Below are 18,549 nucleotides of genomic sequence, written 5' to 3'. Positions count from 1 at the left end.
GTGCCTCCTCCCCACATCAGCCCAGAACTGTCCTTATTCCTCTTCCTACCCCCTACCTGGCCACAGGTGACCGCTACTGGCTCTTTCGAGAAGCTAACCTGGAGCCTGGCTACCCACAACCGCTGACCAGCTATGGCCTTGGCATCCCCTACGACCGCATAGACACGGCCATCTGGTGGGAGCCCACAGGTCACACCTTCTTCTTCCAAGAGGACAGGTGAGGAACAGGCTGCAGGCCCACAGCCTGCTGCTTCCACTGTGATTTTGTTGTACTGTGGCACTGGGAGCTTACATGTGAGTGATTCCACTGCTCCTGGACTGACCCTCTCCCTCCTTCCTTCCTTCCTTCCTTCCTTCCTTTCTTTCTTTCTTTCTTTCGTTCAGGTGGGGGGATTAAGAAGGATGGGTATGCAGTCATTTTATTCCTTGGCCTGACAATATGAAGATCACCATACAAAAGTCTGCAGCTGCGGGTTAAGCGCACGTGGCGCGAAGTGCAAGGACCAGAATAAGGATCCCGGTTCAAGCCCCCGGCTCCCCATCCCACCTGCAGCAGGGTCGCTTCACGGGTGGTGAAGCAAGTCTGCAGGTGTCTGTCTTTTTCTCCCCCTCTGTGTCTTTCCCTCCTCTCTCCATTTCTCTCTGTCCTATCCAACAACAACAATGGCAACAAAAAAAGGGAAAAAAATAGCCTCCAGGAGCAGTGGATTCGTAGTGCAGGCACCAAGCCCCAACAATAACTGGAGACAAAAAAAAAAGTCTGCAGCTGATACTACAGCCCCTACAGAAGGGACCTTCTCCCTCTACCTTCCCTCTCTTTCAGATAAAGAGAGACAGAGAGAGGGAGAAGCGTCACAGCACTGCTCCACCATCTGTGGTGTTTCTGCTGGTACCACGGTGCTCCCATGTAGTGAAAGGCTCAAGCCATCCGCAAGGGCCTTGTGCTTGGTTATGTGCTTGCTCTACCAGATGAGCTATCTCCTGGTCCCCAGCCTGGTGCTTTTGGTCACAGGTACTGGCGCTTCAACGAAGAGACCCAGCATGGAGACCCTGGCTACCCCAAGCCCATCAGTGTCTGGCAGGGCATCCCCGTCTCTCCCAAAGGGGCCTTCCTGAGCAGCGATGCAGGTACCAGGGCCAGCCCTTCCCAAACCACCCAGCACTCACCATCCCCCTGGATACTCACAGGGAGGGAACAAGTGACCTGTCCCTTCACCTGGCATCATGACAGCTATGCCAGGTATCAGGCTGGGAACTTAGGATGTTCATCGCCCTTCCCATATCATCACTGACCCTTTTGGCTGATGGGCACAGAAAAGCAGAGAACTTGAGCAAAGTGCCCCCAAACCCCATAGTCACAGGGTTATGCAGTCAGCCCCCCAGCCCCCCATGTGCCAAGCCAGCGCTCAGCCTCCCTGACCCCACAGGGTACAGACACTCCTGGGCAACTCACAGGGACCCTTGAGTCCCATGGGGCGGGGAAGTGAACACAGTCAGAGCAGGGGGGGCATGGGCACTGTCCAGTCACCACCTCACCTATCTGTCAGGGAGCCTGATCTCTGTCATTATAAGCAAGTGACAGGGAGCTGTGGCTTTTATTTCTCTAGCAGGGAGCCCAGTGAGTAAAAATAAATAAATAAATAAATAAATAACCACTAGTGGCTGCCACCAGTGCTCAGCGGCTTCTCTGCAGCCACACCAACTGCTATGTTCCTTGGAGTACAGCCTCACCCCATGCTTCAGGCCTTTCTGGTGCTGATGGACAGTGGACAGGGTACCCAAGGCTGCAGGGTTAGTGTGTGGCAAAGCCAGTCCTGGTATAGGGTGGCAGGATCCCCTGTCTGCACCCCCCATCCCCCAGCAGGCTGCCCCAGTTAGTACCAGCTGTCCAGGGCCAGGACTTTGACCCTGACCATGACCCTCTGAGCCATCTGAATCTATGGGCTTGGAAGGGCAGAGTGGAAAACACTCAGGAAGCAAGTGAGGAAGAGGGTATTTAACACCGGGGGTCCCCAAAAACTCACACTGGTCTCTGAGGGCCTAAAGCCAGGGATGAGGCCCAGTCTGACCTTCTGGAGCCTGCTTATCCCCCCCCCCCTTTATCCTCAGCCTACACCTACTTCTACAAGGGCACCAAATACTGGAAGTTTGACAACGAGCGCCTACGCATGGAACCCGGCTACCCCAAGTCCATCCTGCGGGACTTCATGGGCTGCCAGGAGCAAGTGGAGCCCGGCCCTCGCTGGCCCGACGTGGCCCGGCCACCCTTCAACCCCAATGGGGGTTCAGAGCCCAGCACTGAGGACCAGGACGTTGAAGCGGGGCCGGGCCCCGGAGACAGAGAGGGGGACTTTGGGGCCGGGCCTGAGGAGGACAAGGACGAGGGCAGCCGCGTGGTGGTGCAGATGGAGGAGGTGACACGGCCCATGAACATGGTGTTGGTGCTGGTGCCGCCCCTGCTGCTGCTGCTCTTCATCCTGGTCCTGACCTACTTCCTGGTGCAGATGCAGCGCAAGGGCGCACCACGCATGCTCCTCTACTGCAAGCGCTCGCTGCAGGAGTGGGTCTGAGCCCACCTCCTGCTCCTCTGGTGCTAAGGGAACCCATTGGGTGGGTAGGCAGTGCCTGTGCTAAGAGCCTCCCACATGTGCTCTCAGCCCCGGTGTGGGGCCTCTGCAGGCCCTCAGACAGCACCCCCGCAGCCCTTCCCTCCTGGTTTATTTGTGCCCAGTTGTCTCTCACTCTCTTCTCCCTTTTTTTGTGCACTGAGCATTTGTTTCTACTTTCCTGACCAGGGAAGTTGCTGAGGAGAGGACATTAGAACTTTCTAGATGCGGTTCTGCTCTGTATAGGTAGTGGGCCCCCCACTCTTCTGGCCTGGCTGCAGTTAGAGGAGAGGAAGGTGGAGAACAGCAGTGAGAACAGCAGCTCCAGGGTTGGCGGCTGTGGGCTTTGTAGGACCTCACTGGTCTCTGCCCCACCCCACCTTAGCAAGCTCCCCCAGGGCCAAGCCCAGGCCAGACTATGGGGAGTGGGAGGTGGCCCCCTGCGGGTGAGGCTTGCTTCACTTCCAACACACCTCCAATAACCCCCAACCCAGCTTCTTGTGCCTAAGAACCCCATGCCAGCAGCCCTTGAGCCCACGCCTCTTCCCCTCCCCAGAGAAGGGGCTGTGAGCCTGCCTTACTGAGGACCAAAGGGGGTCTGCCAAGGCCCCACCCCCAGACTGGGCTTCCAGGCCCCCTGTCTTTTTTCTCCTTTCTGTGCTTCCACCCACCTGGGCACTTCCCTCTTCACCCACCTAGCTGCCCTCTTGGGTCTCAGGACCCCAGCAGTCTGCCAGTGTCCTGGCTCTCCTAGAGTGGGGGGGGGGGGCTCAACGGGGGGAGGTGTCGAGTGGTGGGTGTCCACAGATGGGTCCCTGCCTGGATGGTTGCCCACAGTTTAGGGGTCTCCCCTGCCCCTATCCCCCAAGGCTTCTGGAGGAGGAACACAGTGAGGGGGCAGGGGCTGGGGGGCCCCAAGAGGGGAGGCCAGCAGCTGGTCCCTTTGCAGGCTGCCTGCTGACACCCCTCCTAGCTCCACCCTGCCTCCCTGTCCTTCCCAGACAAGCAGGAGGTGATTGCTGTGGGAAATGGTACTGTACTGCCGGCTCTGCCCCCATCTCCCTGCATCCCTGAGCAGGAGCATCTGCCACCTGCAGTCTTGGGGGCCCCTGGCAGGGGTGGGGGGCTTCTCTCGGGTCCAGTAGCACCCTCACCACTCCATCCATTTTTAGAGCTCGAGAGCCAGCCAGGGGGTGGGTGAGTAGGGGGCCAGTGACTACCCCCATACGTTTCTTCCTGTAAATTATCAGCACTGATTAAATCGTATGGCCGGCAAGTACGCCTTCTGCCTCCTTTGTAAGAGACCCTGTGCCTGAGACTGGAGGGGCTGCAAGTGGGAGGCTGGGAAGCCCTGCCGGGATAAGGGGCCTGGCCCCTCATGCTGAAGAGACTGCCCCCCAGTTCTCTGGGGGCTCCTCCCCAATGGCCTTTGGCTAGAAAGCCTTGGGAGGGGCTAAGCTGGGGCAAGTGGGAGCTGCAGCTCTCAGAGGATTAGGGAGAAGGGAGTCCTGTGCCCCTGCTTGAGGGTGGGCAGTGTGGGAACTTCCTTGCCTTTGTTCTTGGTGAGAAAGGGCAGCCCAGTTTCCTGTGTGCTGGGCTCATCTAGGCAGATTGGGGGGAGGGTCTTCCCATCCAGCAGGTCCTGAGCTGCCTGTAGACCAGCTCAGAGGGCAGAGGGGCACCCTGGATCTGCCCTCCTCATCTGTGAAGGAACAGATCTCAACCAACCTAGGCAAGCTCAGATGATGCCCAGGACACACTGCTCAGCCACTGCCACCCCGTGGGGTCTATCTAGCATGATTGGTGAGCCCTGGACCCCACTTCTGTTCACTGGGCCAGACTGCTGGGTACTCACAAGGCTAAGCCTCAGTGGTGTCCCACCCCAACCAAGGAGCAAGCCAGGCCTTTGCAACCCCCAGGCATGGTCCTTCAACCCATTCCAGGCCCTGCCCTCCCCACAGCTGTGCATCCCCTCCTCAACCAGCCCCTTGATCCCACCCTTTCCTCTCTTTGTATTGAAAACTGGCTGAGGAGAGTAGGAAGTGCTGGCCCTGGAAGCCTGAGGCCTCTGGGCTGTGCTAGGAAACAGCCTGAGAGCCCCCCATCCCCCACCATGGGGGCCATCAGCATGGAAGGCTCAGGGGGAAAGCCATTTTATTGACTTTCCTGTGGTGGGAGCCCAGTTTGACCTTCTCCCTAAACCCTTAAACCCCCCTCCCCTCAAATTCCAGAGGTCACTGGGCAGTTGGAGGACTGTGTAGGGGCACAGGAAGGAGAAAGGAGAGGTGGAAAAGCTTTCTCTTGTCAAGCTCTTCCTCAGAACCCAGGTCCAAAAAGAGACTTGGCAGAGGCCTCAACCTTGTCAGGAAACTGCCTGAGGAGCCTTCCACCCCAGGCTCACTGGAAGCCTCACAGAAACCCAGTAGCTGAAAGGATAACCCATCTTGGGAGCCCTCCTTTTCCCTGGCTTGGGGAGCCTAGCTGTGTGAAGGCCTCTGCGGAGAAGTAGGTAGGGGACCTCAGTCCTGCTTTAGCGTCCCCATAGAGTTCCCAGCCCCAGCCTGACTCCTCTTCCTCTTTGGGATTAAACGGGACCCTATATCTTTAAATTGCTTTTTTTGGGACTGAGATGATTAGAACACAGAACTTGCATCTTTTAGTCCTCTGAGGCCCCAGCTTCAATTCCTGGCATGAGAACTGAGCAGGTCTGTGGCTTCACTGATAAAAATAAAGGGCTGGTGAATAGTTCTCTTGAGTAGTTAGCTGCTCTGCCATGTGCCAGACCCTACCTACTACACTGAAGGAAATTTTGGTGCTGTGGTCTCTCAATATCTGTCTTTTTCTTTTTAATGTGATTTTAACCTAAACTCACCATGGGCCCTATTCCCTCAGCATTATTCTGTTCCTATGAAAAAGCTTGCTAACTCCCACATAAGACATTACAGATATAGCTAGAATATCTATAATATGACAGACCACCATGTTTCCTTCTAGCGCTTTCTCTATATGTTTGTGCAGCTTATTTTGTGTGAGATTTGGGTTTTGGTTTTTTTTTTCTTTTAAGATTTTATTTATTCATGAGAAAGATAGGAGGAGAGAAAGAACCACAGACATCACTCTGGCGCATGTGCTGCCGGGGATCGAACTCAGGACATCATGATTGAGAATCCAGTGCTTTATCCACTGCAACACCTCCCAGACCATACTTTTTTCTTTTTAAAAAAAGCCTTACTAAAAAAAAAAAAAAAAAAAAAAGCCTTACTTACAACAAGAGTAAAAAAAATCCACTTTATTAAATTTATTTAAAAAAATTTTTAAAGCTCTACTTATTAATGAATGGGGGAGAGGAAGAAAGAATCAGAACATTATTCTTTTTTTTTCCTTTTCTATTTTTATTATTTTTAATTTTTTTCTATTTATTTATTTAAAAAAGGAGACATTAACAAAACCATAGAAAAAAAGGGGTACAACTCCACACAATTCCCACCACCAGATCTCCGTATCCCCTCCCCTGATAGCTTTCCTAGAACATTCTTCTTCTTTTTTTTTTTTCCTCCAGGGTTATTGCTGGGCTTGGTGCCTGCACCATGAATCCACTGCTCCTGGAGGCCATTTTTTTCTCTCTTGTTGCCCTTGTTGTTGTAGCCTCATTGTGGTTATTATTATTGCCATTGTTGATGTTGTTCGTTGTTGGATAGGACAGAGAGAAATGGAGAGAGGAGGGGAAGACAGAGAGGGGGAGAGAAAGATAGACACTTGCAGACCCGCTTCACTGCCTGTGAAGCGACTCCCCTGCAGGTGGGGAGCCAGGGGCTCGAACCAGGATCCTTACAGCCTTGTGCTTTGCACCACATGCGCTTAACCCGCCACGGCCCGACCCCCAGAGCATTATTCTTATACATACAATGCTGGGAATGGAACTTGGGACTCCTTAAGTCCAGTGCTCCAGCCACTGTACCACCTCTTGGGGGTGACCATTCATTCATATATTTGTTCTGAGAGAGACTAGAGGAAATCAGGGATTGAATCCAGGGCCTCACACATACAAATCCTGCACTTTACCTACTGCTCCACTTCTCTGGCCATACAGCTTGGGGATTGGGAGTCTGAACTATTCTAGGCTTGAGCCCTCCAGTACATAAGTGTCAGCGGAGGGGGCAACTGGGAGGATGAACAGAGGATAAGAGCTGTGACAGGCTGGCCACTGTGACGACATATGGTAGGTGCTCCATGTGTGACTAAGTCCCCAGTTATCTTACCTTCTCCTGCACTTACTTTTTTCTTTTTTTTTTTTCACCAAAAGCTCTGGCTTAGGGTGGTGCTGGGGATTGATCCTGGAGCCTTTGGTGCCTCAGCATAGAAGTCTTTTTTTTTTTTTAATATTCTCTTTTTTTTTTAAGAATTTATTTATTTATTCATGAGAAAGATAGGTGGAGAGAGAAAGAACCAGACATCACTCTGGTACATGTACTGCCAGGGATTGAACTCAGGACCTCATGACTGAGAATCCAATACTTTATCCGCTGTGCCTCCTCCTGGACCACGACATAGAAGTCTTTTGCAGAATCATTATGTTATCTCCCTTGTCCACCTACATTTTGCTTATAAGAAAAGTAGGGCTGAAGACACAGCATAATGGTTATGCAAATGACTTTCATGCCTGAGGCTCTGAAGTCCCAGGTTCAGTCCCCAACACCACCATAAGCCAGAGCTGACCAGTGGTCTTTCTCTCTCTCTGTATCTCTCTCACTAAAATAAATAAAATATTTTTTTTAAAAAGAAAGAAATGTGGGCCTCATGGTTGGGGAGACAGCATAATGACTATGCAAAAAGACTTTCATGCCTGAGGTTCCAAAGTCCCCAGGTTCAATCCTCAGCACCACCATAGGCCAAAGCTGAGCAATGCTCTGGTCTCTCTCCTGCCCCCCTGTCCCCAGGTCTTTTCCTCTATGTCCCTCTCTCATAAAGAAAAATATATATATATGAAAAATGGGGCTCAGAGAGGTGAAGCAACTTGGCCAAAGTCACACAGCAGCCAGTGAATAAGATGGGCTGACTTACATAGCAGTGCAGCCCTACCATCCAGTGGTGCTGCTGGCCCTGCTCACCATGCTCCCCCACCCTCCACATTCTGCACATGGAAGACCCCAGGGCCACCGACAGAGCCTCCTTTCAGGCTGGGCCGAGGGTGAGCCGCCACTTCCTCCCTCCGCCTCTGACTTGGCAGAAAAGCCTTTTTGTTGTGGCTCACACAGAGTTCATTCTTCAGCTCACGGGAAGGAATGACTGGCTTCCTGTCCATCCACAGCCTCCCAGGCTACACTGGACTCCTCCGTGCAGGGTCCAGAGCAGTGGGGCTTCCTGTCCTCCTGTCCTTCAGTCCTGTCTCTGGGGACATAGTCCCCCAACCACTCAAGACACACAGAGGGGAGGGGCTACCAGCCACTCAGCCATCTAGTAGTGCTGGGGATTCCAGGCTCTCAGCCTGCAACTAGGCTGGCCCTCTGCCCACTCCCTGGCCCCACAGCCTTGTTACCCACGGAGTGCAGGCGGGGTCCCCGCTGGACTACTAGCTGTGCCCCAAGTGCCCCTGCACTGCTGGCCTCTGTCTTTGCTTGTGTCATCATCATTGCTCCTCTTTTCTTTCTTTTTTTTATTTTTTTATTTATAAAATGGAAACATTGACTAAACCATGATAAGAGGGGTACAACTTCACACAATTCCCACCACCAGATCTCTGTATCCCATCCTCTCCCCTGATAGCTTTCCTATTCTTTATCCCTCTGGGAGCATGGACCCAAGGTCATTGTGGGATGCAGAAGGTGGAAGGTCTGGCTTCTGCAATTGCTTCCCCGCTGAACATGGGTGTTGACAGGTCGATCCATACTCCCAGCCTGTCTCTCTCTTTCCCGGGAAACCCCTTTTCTACACATTGCCTTTGCTCCTAGTCACCCAGCTCTGCCCAGACTGTAGCTTGCCTTTTCCAGATTCCCACCCTCCCTCATGCACCCCTCCATCCACCCCTGCCTCACCCAGTCCTTGTGTCCTGACTCTTCCTTGTCACTGTGTCCACCCTAGCAGGCACCCAGGTGCTGACCGTGGCTCCACTGCTCACAGGCTGTACCTCCATGGGCAAGTCACTTTTGATCACTGAGCTCAGAATCCCTATCTGTACCATGAGACCACTGGCCATGCCTGTTTCAGACAGGTGTGAGACTTACGAGCACTTGGAGCAGAGCCCTCCAGAGCTCTCATTCTTTTCTCGCCCTTAGATGTGCATGGTCCCTAGTGGGCAAGCAGGGGCCTTTCCCACTACCTTCCTCTCCAGGAGGCGTTTGAGGGATAGGGTCCGAAATCAGGACACCTGGAGACAGGTGCCAGGTCAAGGGCTATTCTTGCCCCACCAGCTTCCCTCCCAGCTGCCGAGGCCCCAGCCCTGCCCCACGGGCAGCTCCATTCCTTCTCCACCCTGCTGGGCTCAGGTTTCCTGCCTGGGTGCCCCAACACCTCCCACCCCCACATTTTTCACCCACCTCAGTCTTCACCAGAAATAGCCTCTGAGCTCCCCTTCACTTACAGCCAAAGGCTCCTCTTGGGAAAATGATAAGCCTTCCCCCACCCACATGGATCTTGGTGATAAATGGGACTCATTGAGGAAGTATTCCTGGGGCTAGAGGAACAGCCTACTAGTTCATGTGCTGGATTCGCATGCCTGAGGCTTTGAGGTCCCAGGTTCAATGCCCAGTTCCACCATAAGCCAAAGCTGAACAGTGCTCTGAGGAAGAAAGAAAAGAGAGAGAAAGAGGCTGGAAGGAAGAAAGGAAAGAGAGAAGTCATTTGTTGGGGGGGCAGGAGGGGAGGAGCTTCACAAGTGGTGAAGCAGCACTGCAGGTGAATCAATTTCTGTCTTTATCCAATAATACATATTCAAAAGAGAGAGATTCCAGTCCAGTAGAAAGGGAAAGGAGAGGGTGGTGGGCGGTAGTAAACACACATAGTCCTATATGGCCAGGACCAGGGTTCCCACCCCCATTCCCCACCTGCAGTGGAGACACTTCACAAGTGGTTAAGCAGGTCAGCAGGTGTCTGTCTTTTTTCTCTTCCCCCTCTACCTCCCCTTCCCCTCTCAATTTCTTTCTGTTCTATCGAATAAAATGATTTTACAAAAAGGTTAAATCACAAGCTTGCACTGTAAGATCATATTGGTGAAATAAGTGACTTATCAGTATGTCCTTACACGTTGAGCATTTCTTTGTGTCCACAGATTGTTCTCTACAACATCTTTTTGCTAGTTGTGTTCTGTGAATGCCCCAACGTGTCTTCACCCCAGGGCAGGACACTTACAAACCATATTTGAAAATATTCCTTTTTTTGTGCAAGGACCTGGGTTCAAGTCCCCAGTCCCCACCTGCAGAGGGAAAGCTTTGCCAGAGGTGAGATAGTGCTGCATTCTCTCTCTCTCTCTGTGTGTGTGTCTTTCTTTTTTTAAATATTTATTTATTCTCTTTTGTTGCCCTTGTTATTTTATTATTGTAGTTATTATTGTTGTTGTTATTCTCTTTTTCTTTCTCTCCATCTCTGTCCCTTCCCTCTCAATTTCTGTCTCTATCCCATAAGTAAGTAAATAAATAAATATTTTAAAAAGAAAACACCTGGGGACTGGGTGGTGGCACACTTGGTTGAGCGCACATGCTACACTGTTCAACGACCTGGGTTCGAGCCCCCAAAGGGAAAGCTTTGCAAGTGGTGAAGCAGGGCTGCAGGTGTCTCTCTCTCTCTCTCTCTCTCTCTCTCTCTCCTACCCTCTCAATTTCTGGCTGTCTCTATCCAATAAAGATAATAATAAAAAAATAAATAAATAAAAGAAAACACCCTATTTTGTTGCAAGCAGTTCTCAAGGACCCCCGCTACACAGAAGTTCCCTTTGCCCTACTGCACTTAGTCCTGCTAACAACTCCACAAGGTGGTCCTTCTCTTTGCACTTCACACCTAAAGAACCCAAGACTCAGAGAGGTGAAGAAACCTGCTCAGTGACACACAGCTAATTGGTGGCGGAGCCTGGACTCAAACCCATACGTGCTTCAGATCCCAAAGCTCATGGGATCAACCAACCATTCATAAATGCAGTGGCCACCTCCTGCTGTCAGGGGGTCAGGCCTAGCATCATAAGGAAGAATAAAGAAACCTGTCCTCAGGGGCTCATTTTGGGAGAAGCACCTAAGGCAGTGAACAGACTAGTGCAGAGATCTTGTGCTCCACCAGCACTGGGATGTCAAGCCAAGAAGAGAGATCGGCAAGGTAATAAAGGGAGAAGACAGAGGGAGAGGGAACAGGACCAGGCACTGGATTTTATTCTGAGTTTGGAGTGTTTTTTAGTGTTTTTATTTATTAGATAGAGACAGAAATTGAGAGGGGAGCGGGAGAGAAAGAAACTGAGAGACACCTGTAGTCCTGTGTCACCACTCAAGAAGCTTTCCCCCATGCAGGTGGGAACCAGGGGCTTGAACCTGGGTCCTTGTGCATTGTAATGTGTGTGCTTAACCAGGTGCACCACCACCTGTTCCTCATTTGGAGTACTTTAAAAAAACATTTCATTTATTTATTTTAGTGAGAGTACAGAGAGAATACAGAGAGAGACCAGAGCACTGCTAAACAGGCACATGGTGGTGCTGGGGACTGAACCTGGGACCTCAGAGCCGCAGGAGTGCAAGTCTTCCATAACCATTATGCTATCTCACCAGCTCCTTTAGGAACAGTTTACTGGGTGGAGAGGAAGATGACAGGCTCTGATTTATGGTTTTGAGACTCTTTCCCTGGCTCCTGTATACATTGCTTAACAACATTTGCAAGCATCTGTGAGTCTTGCTTTCAGAGAAATCTGGAAGAGGAATCACCAGCATACACATTGCAAAGTATTTATTACCTGTGACAGCATGGCCCTGGAGAAAGAAATCTACAACAAATAATTGAGTTATACACACACACACACACACACACACACACATCTCTAGATATGAGATCATCTTTATTATTTTATTTACTTATTTATTTTTACCAAAGCACTGATCAGCTCTGACTGATGGTAGTGTGGGGGATTGAACCTGGGACTTCAGAGCCTCAGGCATGAGAGTCACTTTGCACAATCATTATGCTATCTACCCCTGGCAAGATCATCTTTATTAATGAAGTTGGTGGAAAAAAACATCCTACATGGGTTTTGCTTGCAGTTCTTTGATTGCCAAAGAGTTTGAACTTTTCTTTTTTTAAATTGCCCATAGGGTTATCATTGGGGCTTAGTGCCTGTATTGCAAACCCATCACTCCCAGCAGACATTTTTTCCTTTTTTAAAAATTTAATTAATTAATTAATTTTTTGTTTCATTGCCTGTGAAGCGACTCCCCTGCAGGTGGGGAGCTGGGGGCTCAATTTTTCTTCCTTTCTATCTTATTTGATAGGACAGAGAGAAATTGAGGGGGGGTAGAGGGAGAGAGAAAAACAGACTCCTGCAGATCTGTTTCACTGCTTGTGAAACATCTTCCCCTGCAGGTGGGGGAGTGGAGGCTCAAACCTGGGTCCTTGCACATGGTAACAGATGCACTCAACTGGATGCACCACTGCCTGGCTCCTAGTTTGAACAATTATCAAAGATTATATACGTTAGGTTGTCAGAAAAGCCGTGACACTTTATTTATTTATTTTTTTGCCTCCAGGGTTATTGCTGGGGCTTGGTGCCTGCACCACGAATCCACTGCTCCTGGAGGCTGTTTTTTCTCTTTTTTGTTACCCTTGTTGTTTCATTGTTGTTGTGGTTATTGTTGTTATTGATATCATTGTTGCTGGATAGAACAGAGAAAAATGGAGAGAGGAGGGGAAGACAGACACCTGCAGACCTGCTTCACTGCTTAAGAAGCAACCTCCCCTGCAGGTGGGGAGCCAGGGGCTCGAACCGGGATCCTTACACAGGTCCTTGTGCTTTGTGCCATGTGCATTTAAACGCTGTACTACCTCCCAACCCTCCACATTTTTTCATATAGATAGATAGATATGGAGAGAAACAGAGCATTACTCTGGCACACGTGATGCCAGAGATCAAACTCAGGGCCTTGACTTATAACTGCAGTTCTCCAGCCACTGTGCCACCTCCAGGGCCAGTGAACAATTTTTTTAAGATTTTTTTTTTTTTTAAATAGAGACAGAGTGAAAGAAACCCCAGCACTGAAGCCTCCTTCAATGTGGTGGAGGACAGGTTTGAACCTGGGTCACACACACAGCAAAGTGATACACTATCCATGTGAGCTATTTCATCAGCCCTTTGAAAGATGAATCTTTGGATATTTATTTGATTATATATGAGAGAGCTTCACACGAGGCAAGGAGAAGCCAAAACATCACCCCAGTATATATACAGTGCCAGGAATCAAACTAGGAACTTAAATTCTGATGCTCTACCAGTTAAACTATTTCCTTAGTGACTGAAGTAAAACTAATGGTGTCAAAGCAGGTATAGTGAGAGTCAGAAAACATCCTAGACTGGGACTCTGGATGATGGCATTGCCTGGGCTTGAAGTTAGGACCACAAGCATTGAGCTAGCTCTCCGACTCTCATGGCATAGTTTTTATTTTTATTTTATGTATTTATTGGATAGAGACAGACAGAAGTCAAGAGGGGAGAGAGAGATTACTTCTTAGATCACAAAATTTCCCCCTGCAGGTGGGGACTAGGGGCTTGAACTTGGATCTTTGCACTTGGTAACATGCACTTAATCAGGTGTGCCAACACCCCACCACCCTGCAACAGGATTATTTCCCCACACACAGTCTAGGTGATGCTGTTTCCTCCCTTTCCCTCTAGGAACCCCACTGGACCCTGACCATGCCCCTGTAAGTCACCCACACTCTAGGGTGGATTCTGTCTCACACCAGGTTCTGGTGGGCACAGCTGGGGAGCAGATGGAATTCCCCAGATGTGGGGTGTCATTGTAACTTGTGTTACCTTTCAGATGACATCAGTGCTCACCCAACTGGGCCACTGAACCTACTGGGCAGGCTTGCAAAGGATTTGGAGCCATGGTGTTCCCTCCATGAGGCAGATTGTCCCCTGAGGCTCAACCTCTGGCTCTAGAGCAAATGTTCTGGCTGATTAAACTGGGGACCAGGGCCACCTCTGGCTGGACATGTGCCAAGCTGCTGCTAGCCGGGTCACCTCCTCATTCTGCTCAGAGGCAGGGTGGAAACCAGATAAGCGTGTTTCACCAACCTGAGAGTTTCGGGCCCTCTTTGGGAATTGTTTGTGTATCGGGTCACGCTGTTGACTACCCCCACTCCCTTCTTCCCTCTGCCAAGGTGACATTCCCATGACTGCCAGGCCTCCAGGAAGTTGGTGTTTCCTGCCCTGAGTTGCCCAGTGGGGATCTCCATTTCCTACTCCAGGCACTTCCACATATCCTCTGTTACTTCTCATCTCTAATCATAGTCTAGCAAGTAGGAGGCATTCCTCTATCTTACCCAGAGGAAGCTAGGGATACTAACATACCCAAGGTCACACAGCAAGTTACGGACTGGGATCATATGAAAACTGATTCCTGGCCCGGCATCTGTCCCACTTGCCCACTCAAACTCAATTATTAGGCAGGACTCCAGTAGCAATGTTATGCTCCCCTCCCTCATTTTTTTTTTTTTTTTTTTTGCCTCCAGGGTTATTGCTGGGGCTCGGTGCCTGCACTATGAATCCATTGCTCCTGGAGGCTATTTTTCCCATTTTGTTGCCCTTGTTGTTGTGTTTGTTGTAGTTGTTACTGTTGTCATGACTGTTGTTGTTGGATAGAACAGAGAGAAACGGAGAGAGGAGAGAAAGACAGAGAGGAGGAGAGAAAGATAGATACCTGCAGACCTGCTTCACCACCTGTGAAGCGACTCCCCTGCAGGTGGGGAGCTGGGAGCTCGAACCCGGATCCTTACGCCGGCCCTTGCGCCTTGCGCCATGTGTGCTTAACCTGTTACGCTACCGCCCAACTCCCCCCATAACTGTTTTAAGAGAGATTTATGGAAACCAGATAGGGATGCATCTGGGTAAGCACACATAGCATCATGCACAAGGACATTGGTTCAAGTCCCTGTTCTTCACTTATAGCAGGAACATTTCACAAGCAGATAAGCAGTGAAGCAAATCTGCAGGTTCTTTCTATCTTACTGAATAAAATAGAAAAAAAATAAAGAAAAAAATTACCACAGGGAGTGGTAGACTCATAGTGCAGGCACAGAATCCCAGTGATAATCCTGGAGACAGAGGGAGAGAGATTTACTGAAATAAGTATTTGTCAACAGTTAATGGAATGTTTTAAAAATTCCTATATTGGGACCAGGTGGTAGTGTACATGTTACCATGCTAAGGACCCAGGTTCAGGCCCCTAGTTTCCACCTTCATGAGTAATGAAGCAGTACTGCAGGTTTTCCTCTTTTCCTCTCCCTCTATTTCTATCTATCTCCCCCTTCCCTCTCAATTTCCCTCTGTCTCTATCCAGTGAATAAATAAAATATTAAAAATTCTGGGAGTCGGGTGGTAGCGCAGCGAGTTAAGCGCAAGTGGCACAAAGCGCAAGGACCAGAGTATGGATCCCAGTCCGAGCCCCCGGCTCCCTACCTGCAGGGGAGTCGCTTCACAGGCAGTGAAGCAGGTCTGCAGGTGTCTGTCTTTCTCTCCCCCTCTCTGTCTTCCCCTCCTCTCTCCATTTCTCTCTGTCCTATCCAACAATGAACGACATCAACAACAACAATAATAGCTACAACAACAAAACAAGGGCAACAAATGGAAATAAATATCAAAAAACATTTTTTAAATATTAAAAATTTCTGTATTTGGTATGTTTTCAAAAATTCAATTCAATTTTTGGAATGAATAATAAGATGTATACAGGGCTGAAAAGTATTCAAAGGGCTCCAGAGATTTACAAAGGAATGTACTTCTCTCTCCCACCTCTTTGCTTCGTCCCCTCCTGGCCAGAGGTGTGATCCTTGCAAGCCCAAGACTCCTAGTGCAAAACAAGAAGAGACATGTGCATAAGGCTGATCATATACACACTGCCCCACTCCTTGCCATGTCCCTTTTTTAAAAAAAAAATTATTTATTTATTTATTCATTCCCTTTTGTTGCCCTTATTATTTTATTGTTGCTGTTGATGCCATCGTTGTTGGATAGGACAGAGAGAAATGGAGAAATGAGGGGAAGACAGAGAGGGGGAGAGAAAGATATAGACACCCGCAGACCTGCTTCACTGCCTGTGAAGCGACTCCCCTGCAGGTGGGGAGCCGGGGGCTCGAAACGGGATCCTCATGCTGGTCCTTGTGCTTTGTGCCATGTGCACTTAACCCGCTGGGCTACCACCCAACTCCCCATCCTCTTTTTTAAAAAAAAATATTTATGGGGGGTTGGGCGGTAGCACAGCAGGTTAAGGGCACATGACAAGAAGTGCAAGGACCAGCATAAGGACGCTATTTCGAGCCCCTGGCTTCCCACCTGCAGGGGGTGGGGTGTGGGAGGTCACTTCACAAGTTGTGAAGCAGGTCTGCAGGTGTCTCTCTTTCTCTCCCCCTCTCTGTCCTCTCCTTTCTCGGTTTCTTTCTGTCCTATCCCACAACAACAACAGCAATGGAAACAATAATAATAATAAAAACAACAAAGGCAACAAAATGGGAGAGATGACCTCCAAGAGCAGTGGATTCATAGTGCAGGTACCAACCCTAGCAATAACCCTAGAGGCAAAAAAAAATTATTTAGATAAATTGTGTGGGGGGTGGAATGGTAGAGAGGGAGAGAGACAGAGAAACACCTGTAGCATTACTTCACCTATTTTGAAGTTTTTGTCCCTGCAAGTGGGGACCAGGGATTTGAACCTGGGTCCTTATACATGGTGACATGTGGACTTAACCAGGTGCACCATTTAACCTGCCCTTTCCTCTTTTTCCTTTTTTTCTTAACATTTTATTTATTTATTTATTTATTTATTTATTTATGAGAAAGATAAAAAGAGAAAAAAAGAATGAAACATCACACTGAAACATGTGCTCCTGGGTTTGAACTCAGGATCTTATGCTTGAGAGTCTAATGCTTTATCCACTGCACCACCTCCACTATAAACACTGTCTCTTCCCTATTACTCTTATGCATAAAAACCCAGTCAATCCACCTTTCTGAATTGCTCTTTAGTATTTTTTGTGAAAGGTACTCATAGAATAAATATATCACAATTATGATAAACACTTGAGTATTTTTCTTTTTTTTAATTTAATTTTATTTTCATTTATTTATTTATTTTATTTATTCCCTTTTGTTTCCCTTGTTGTTTTATTGTTGTAGTTATTGTTGTTGTTGTCATTGTTGGATAGGACAGAGAGAAATGGAGAGAGGAGGGGAAGACAGAGAGGAGGAGAGAAAGATAGACACCTGCAGACCTGCTTCACCGCCTGTGAAGTGACTCCCCTGCTGGTGGGGAGCCAGGGTTCGAACCGGGATCCTTATGCCGCCGGTCCTTGTGCTTTGCGCCACCTGCGCTTAACCCACTGCACTACAGCCCGACTCCCTTTTCTTTTTTTCTTAATGTGATATTTATTTATTTACCACCAGGGTTATTTCTGTATGATGCCAGCACAATGAATCCTCTGCTCCTGGCAGCCATTTTTTTTTTTACTACTTTTAAAAACTATTATAGAGAAAAATAGAGTGAGAAGGGGGAGAGAGAAGGAAAGAGAAAGCACCAATAACATTGATCAACTACTTGTGAAGATTTCCCACTGCAGATGGGGACCAGGGGCTTGAACCTGGATCCTTGTACATAGTCACTTATATGCTTTTCTGCTGTGCCACTGCCCAGCCCCACTTGGTTATGTTTCAGTAGCAGCATGAGAAGATTAAATAATCTGGGAAAACCAGCAAGACGTAATATGAAGCACCATTTCACTCCTCTGAAAAGCAGGAATCCCTTTATATCCACGTCCTGTTTAGGCCTCTCCCATTACCTGATGCGTTCTGATTCCTTTATTTTCAACCAGGAAGTACTATTTGGGGACAACACAATAGCCTAATGTGACCTCAGTGAGTTCTAATTTTGGCTGTTTACTGTGGTCATTCAACACAAGTGGTGGGGCTGGTGGGGGCTGACAGACCTGGTGATTGTTCCTGGGGATATGACTTCATAATCGCAAGTGTGAAGTGACATTGTAAACAAACTATTAAAGATAGTGTTAGAGACGACTTTTTTCAAGTTATGCAGAGCGCTCATCCTTCAGACATCAAGAAAATGCAGAGGAGTGGCCCAACAGGTGGTTCTTAGGAAAGAGTACTTGCTTTGCAAATCTGAGGCTCCAGGTTCAATCCCAGCACCACAAATGGCCAGAATGATGCTCTGGTCTCTCACTAGCTCTCTCATTAAATAAATACGTCAATCAGTTAAGGGGGAAGAAAGAAAGGGGAAAAGACACCACAGAATGGGAGATAATGGGTAATCCTACGCTCAACAAAATATTTGTGTCTGAAATATAAAAAGAACTGTTATAAACAATGAGAAAGAAAAAGTAGATTAAAAAATGAGTCCACACTTTTTTTTCTTCTCCTCCTCCTTTTTTGCCTCCAGGGTTATTGCTGTGGCTCAGTGCCTGCACCACGAATCCACTGCTCCTGTTGACTATTTTTTTCCCTTTTGTTGCCCTTGTGGTTATTATTATTGTTGTTATTGCGGTCGTTGTTGTTGGATAGAACAGAGAGAAATTGAGAGAGGTGGGAAGACAGAGAAGGGGAGAGAAAGACACCTGTAGACCTGCTTCACCGCTTGTGAGGCGACCCACCTGCAGGTGGGGAGCCAGGGGCTCGAACTGGGATCCTTACACAGGTTCCTGCACTTCATGTCATGTGCACTTAAGCTGCTGCACTAAGGCCCGACCCCCACACTTT

General features: G+C 48.9%; 1 protein-coding gene across 1 annotated transcript in view; it reads left to right on the top strand.

Annotated features, from left to right (window-relative positions):
• MMP15 (matrix metallopeptidase 15) overlaps window positions 1-3,882 on the top strand; it is a 29,819-nt gene extending 25,937 nt beyond the window's left edge. The window contains exons 8-10 of the mRNA XM_007520086.3: window positions 67-217; window positions 1,013-1,128; window positions 2,110-3,882. Of these exons, the coding sequence (XP_007520148.1) occupies window positions 67-217; window positions 1,013-1,128; window positions 2,110-2,570 (728 nt within the window). The 3' untranslated portion in view covers window positions 2,571-3,882. The remainder of the gene's footprint in view (window positions 1-66; window positions 218-1,012; window positions 1,129-2,109) is intronic.
• Window positions 3,883-18,549: the final 14,667 nt, after the last annotated feature.

Source organism: Erinaceus europaeus, chromosome 2 (genome assembly GCF_950295315.1).
Source record: "Erinaceus europaeus chromosome 2, mEriEur2.1, whole genome shotgun sequence".
Classification (NCBI taxonomy): domain Eukaryota; kingdom Metazoa; phylum Chordata; class Mammalia; order Eulipotyphla; family Erinaceidae; genus Erinaceus; species Erinaceus europaeus.
Note: the sequence above shows the minus strand (reverse complement) of the source record. Positions and strands in the feature narration are given on the sequence as shown.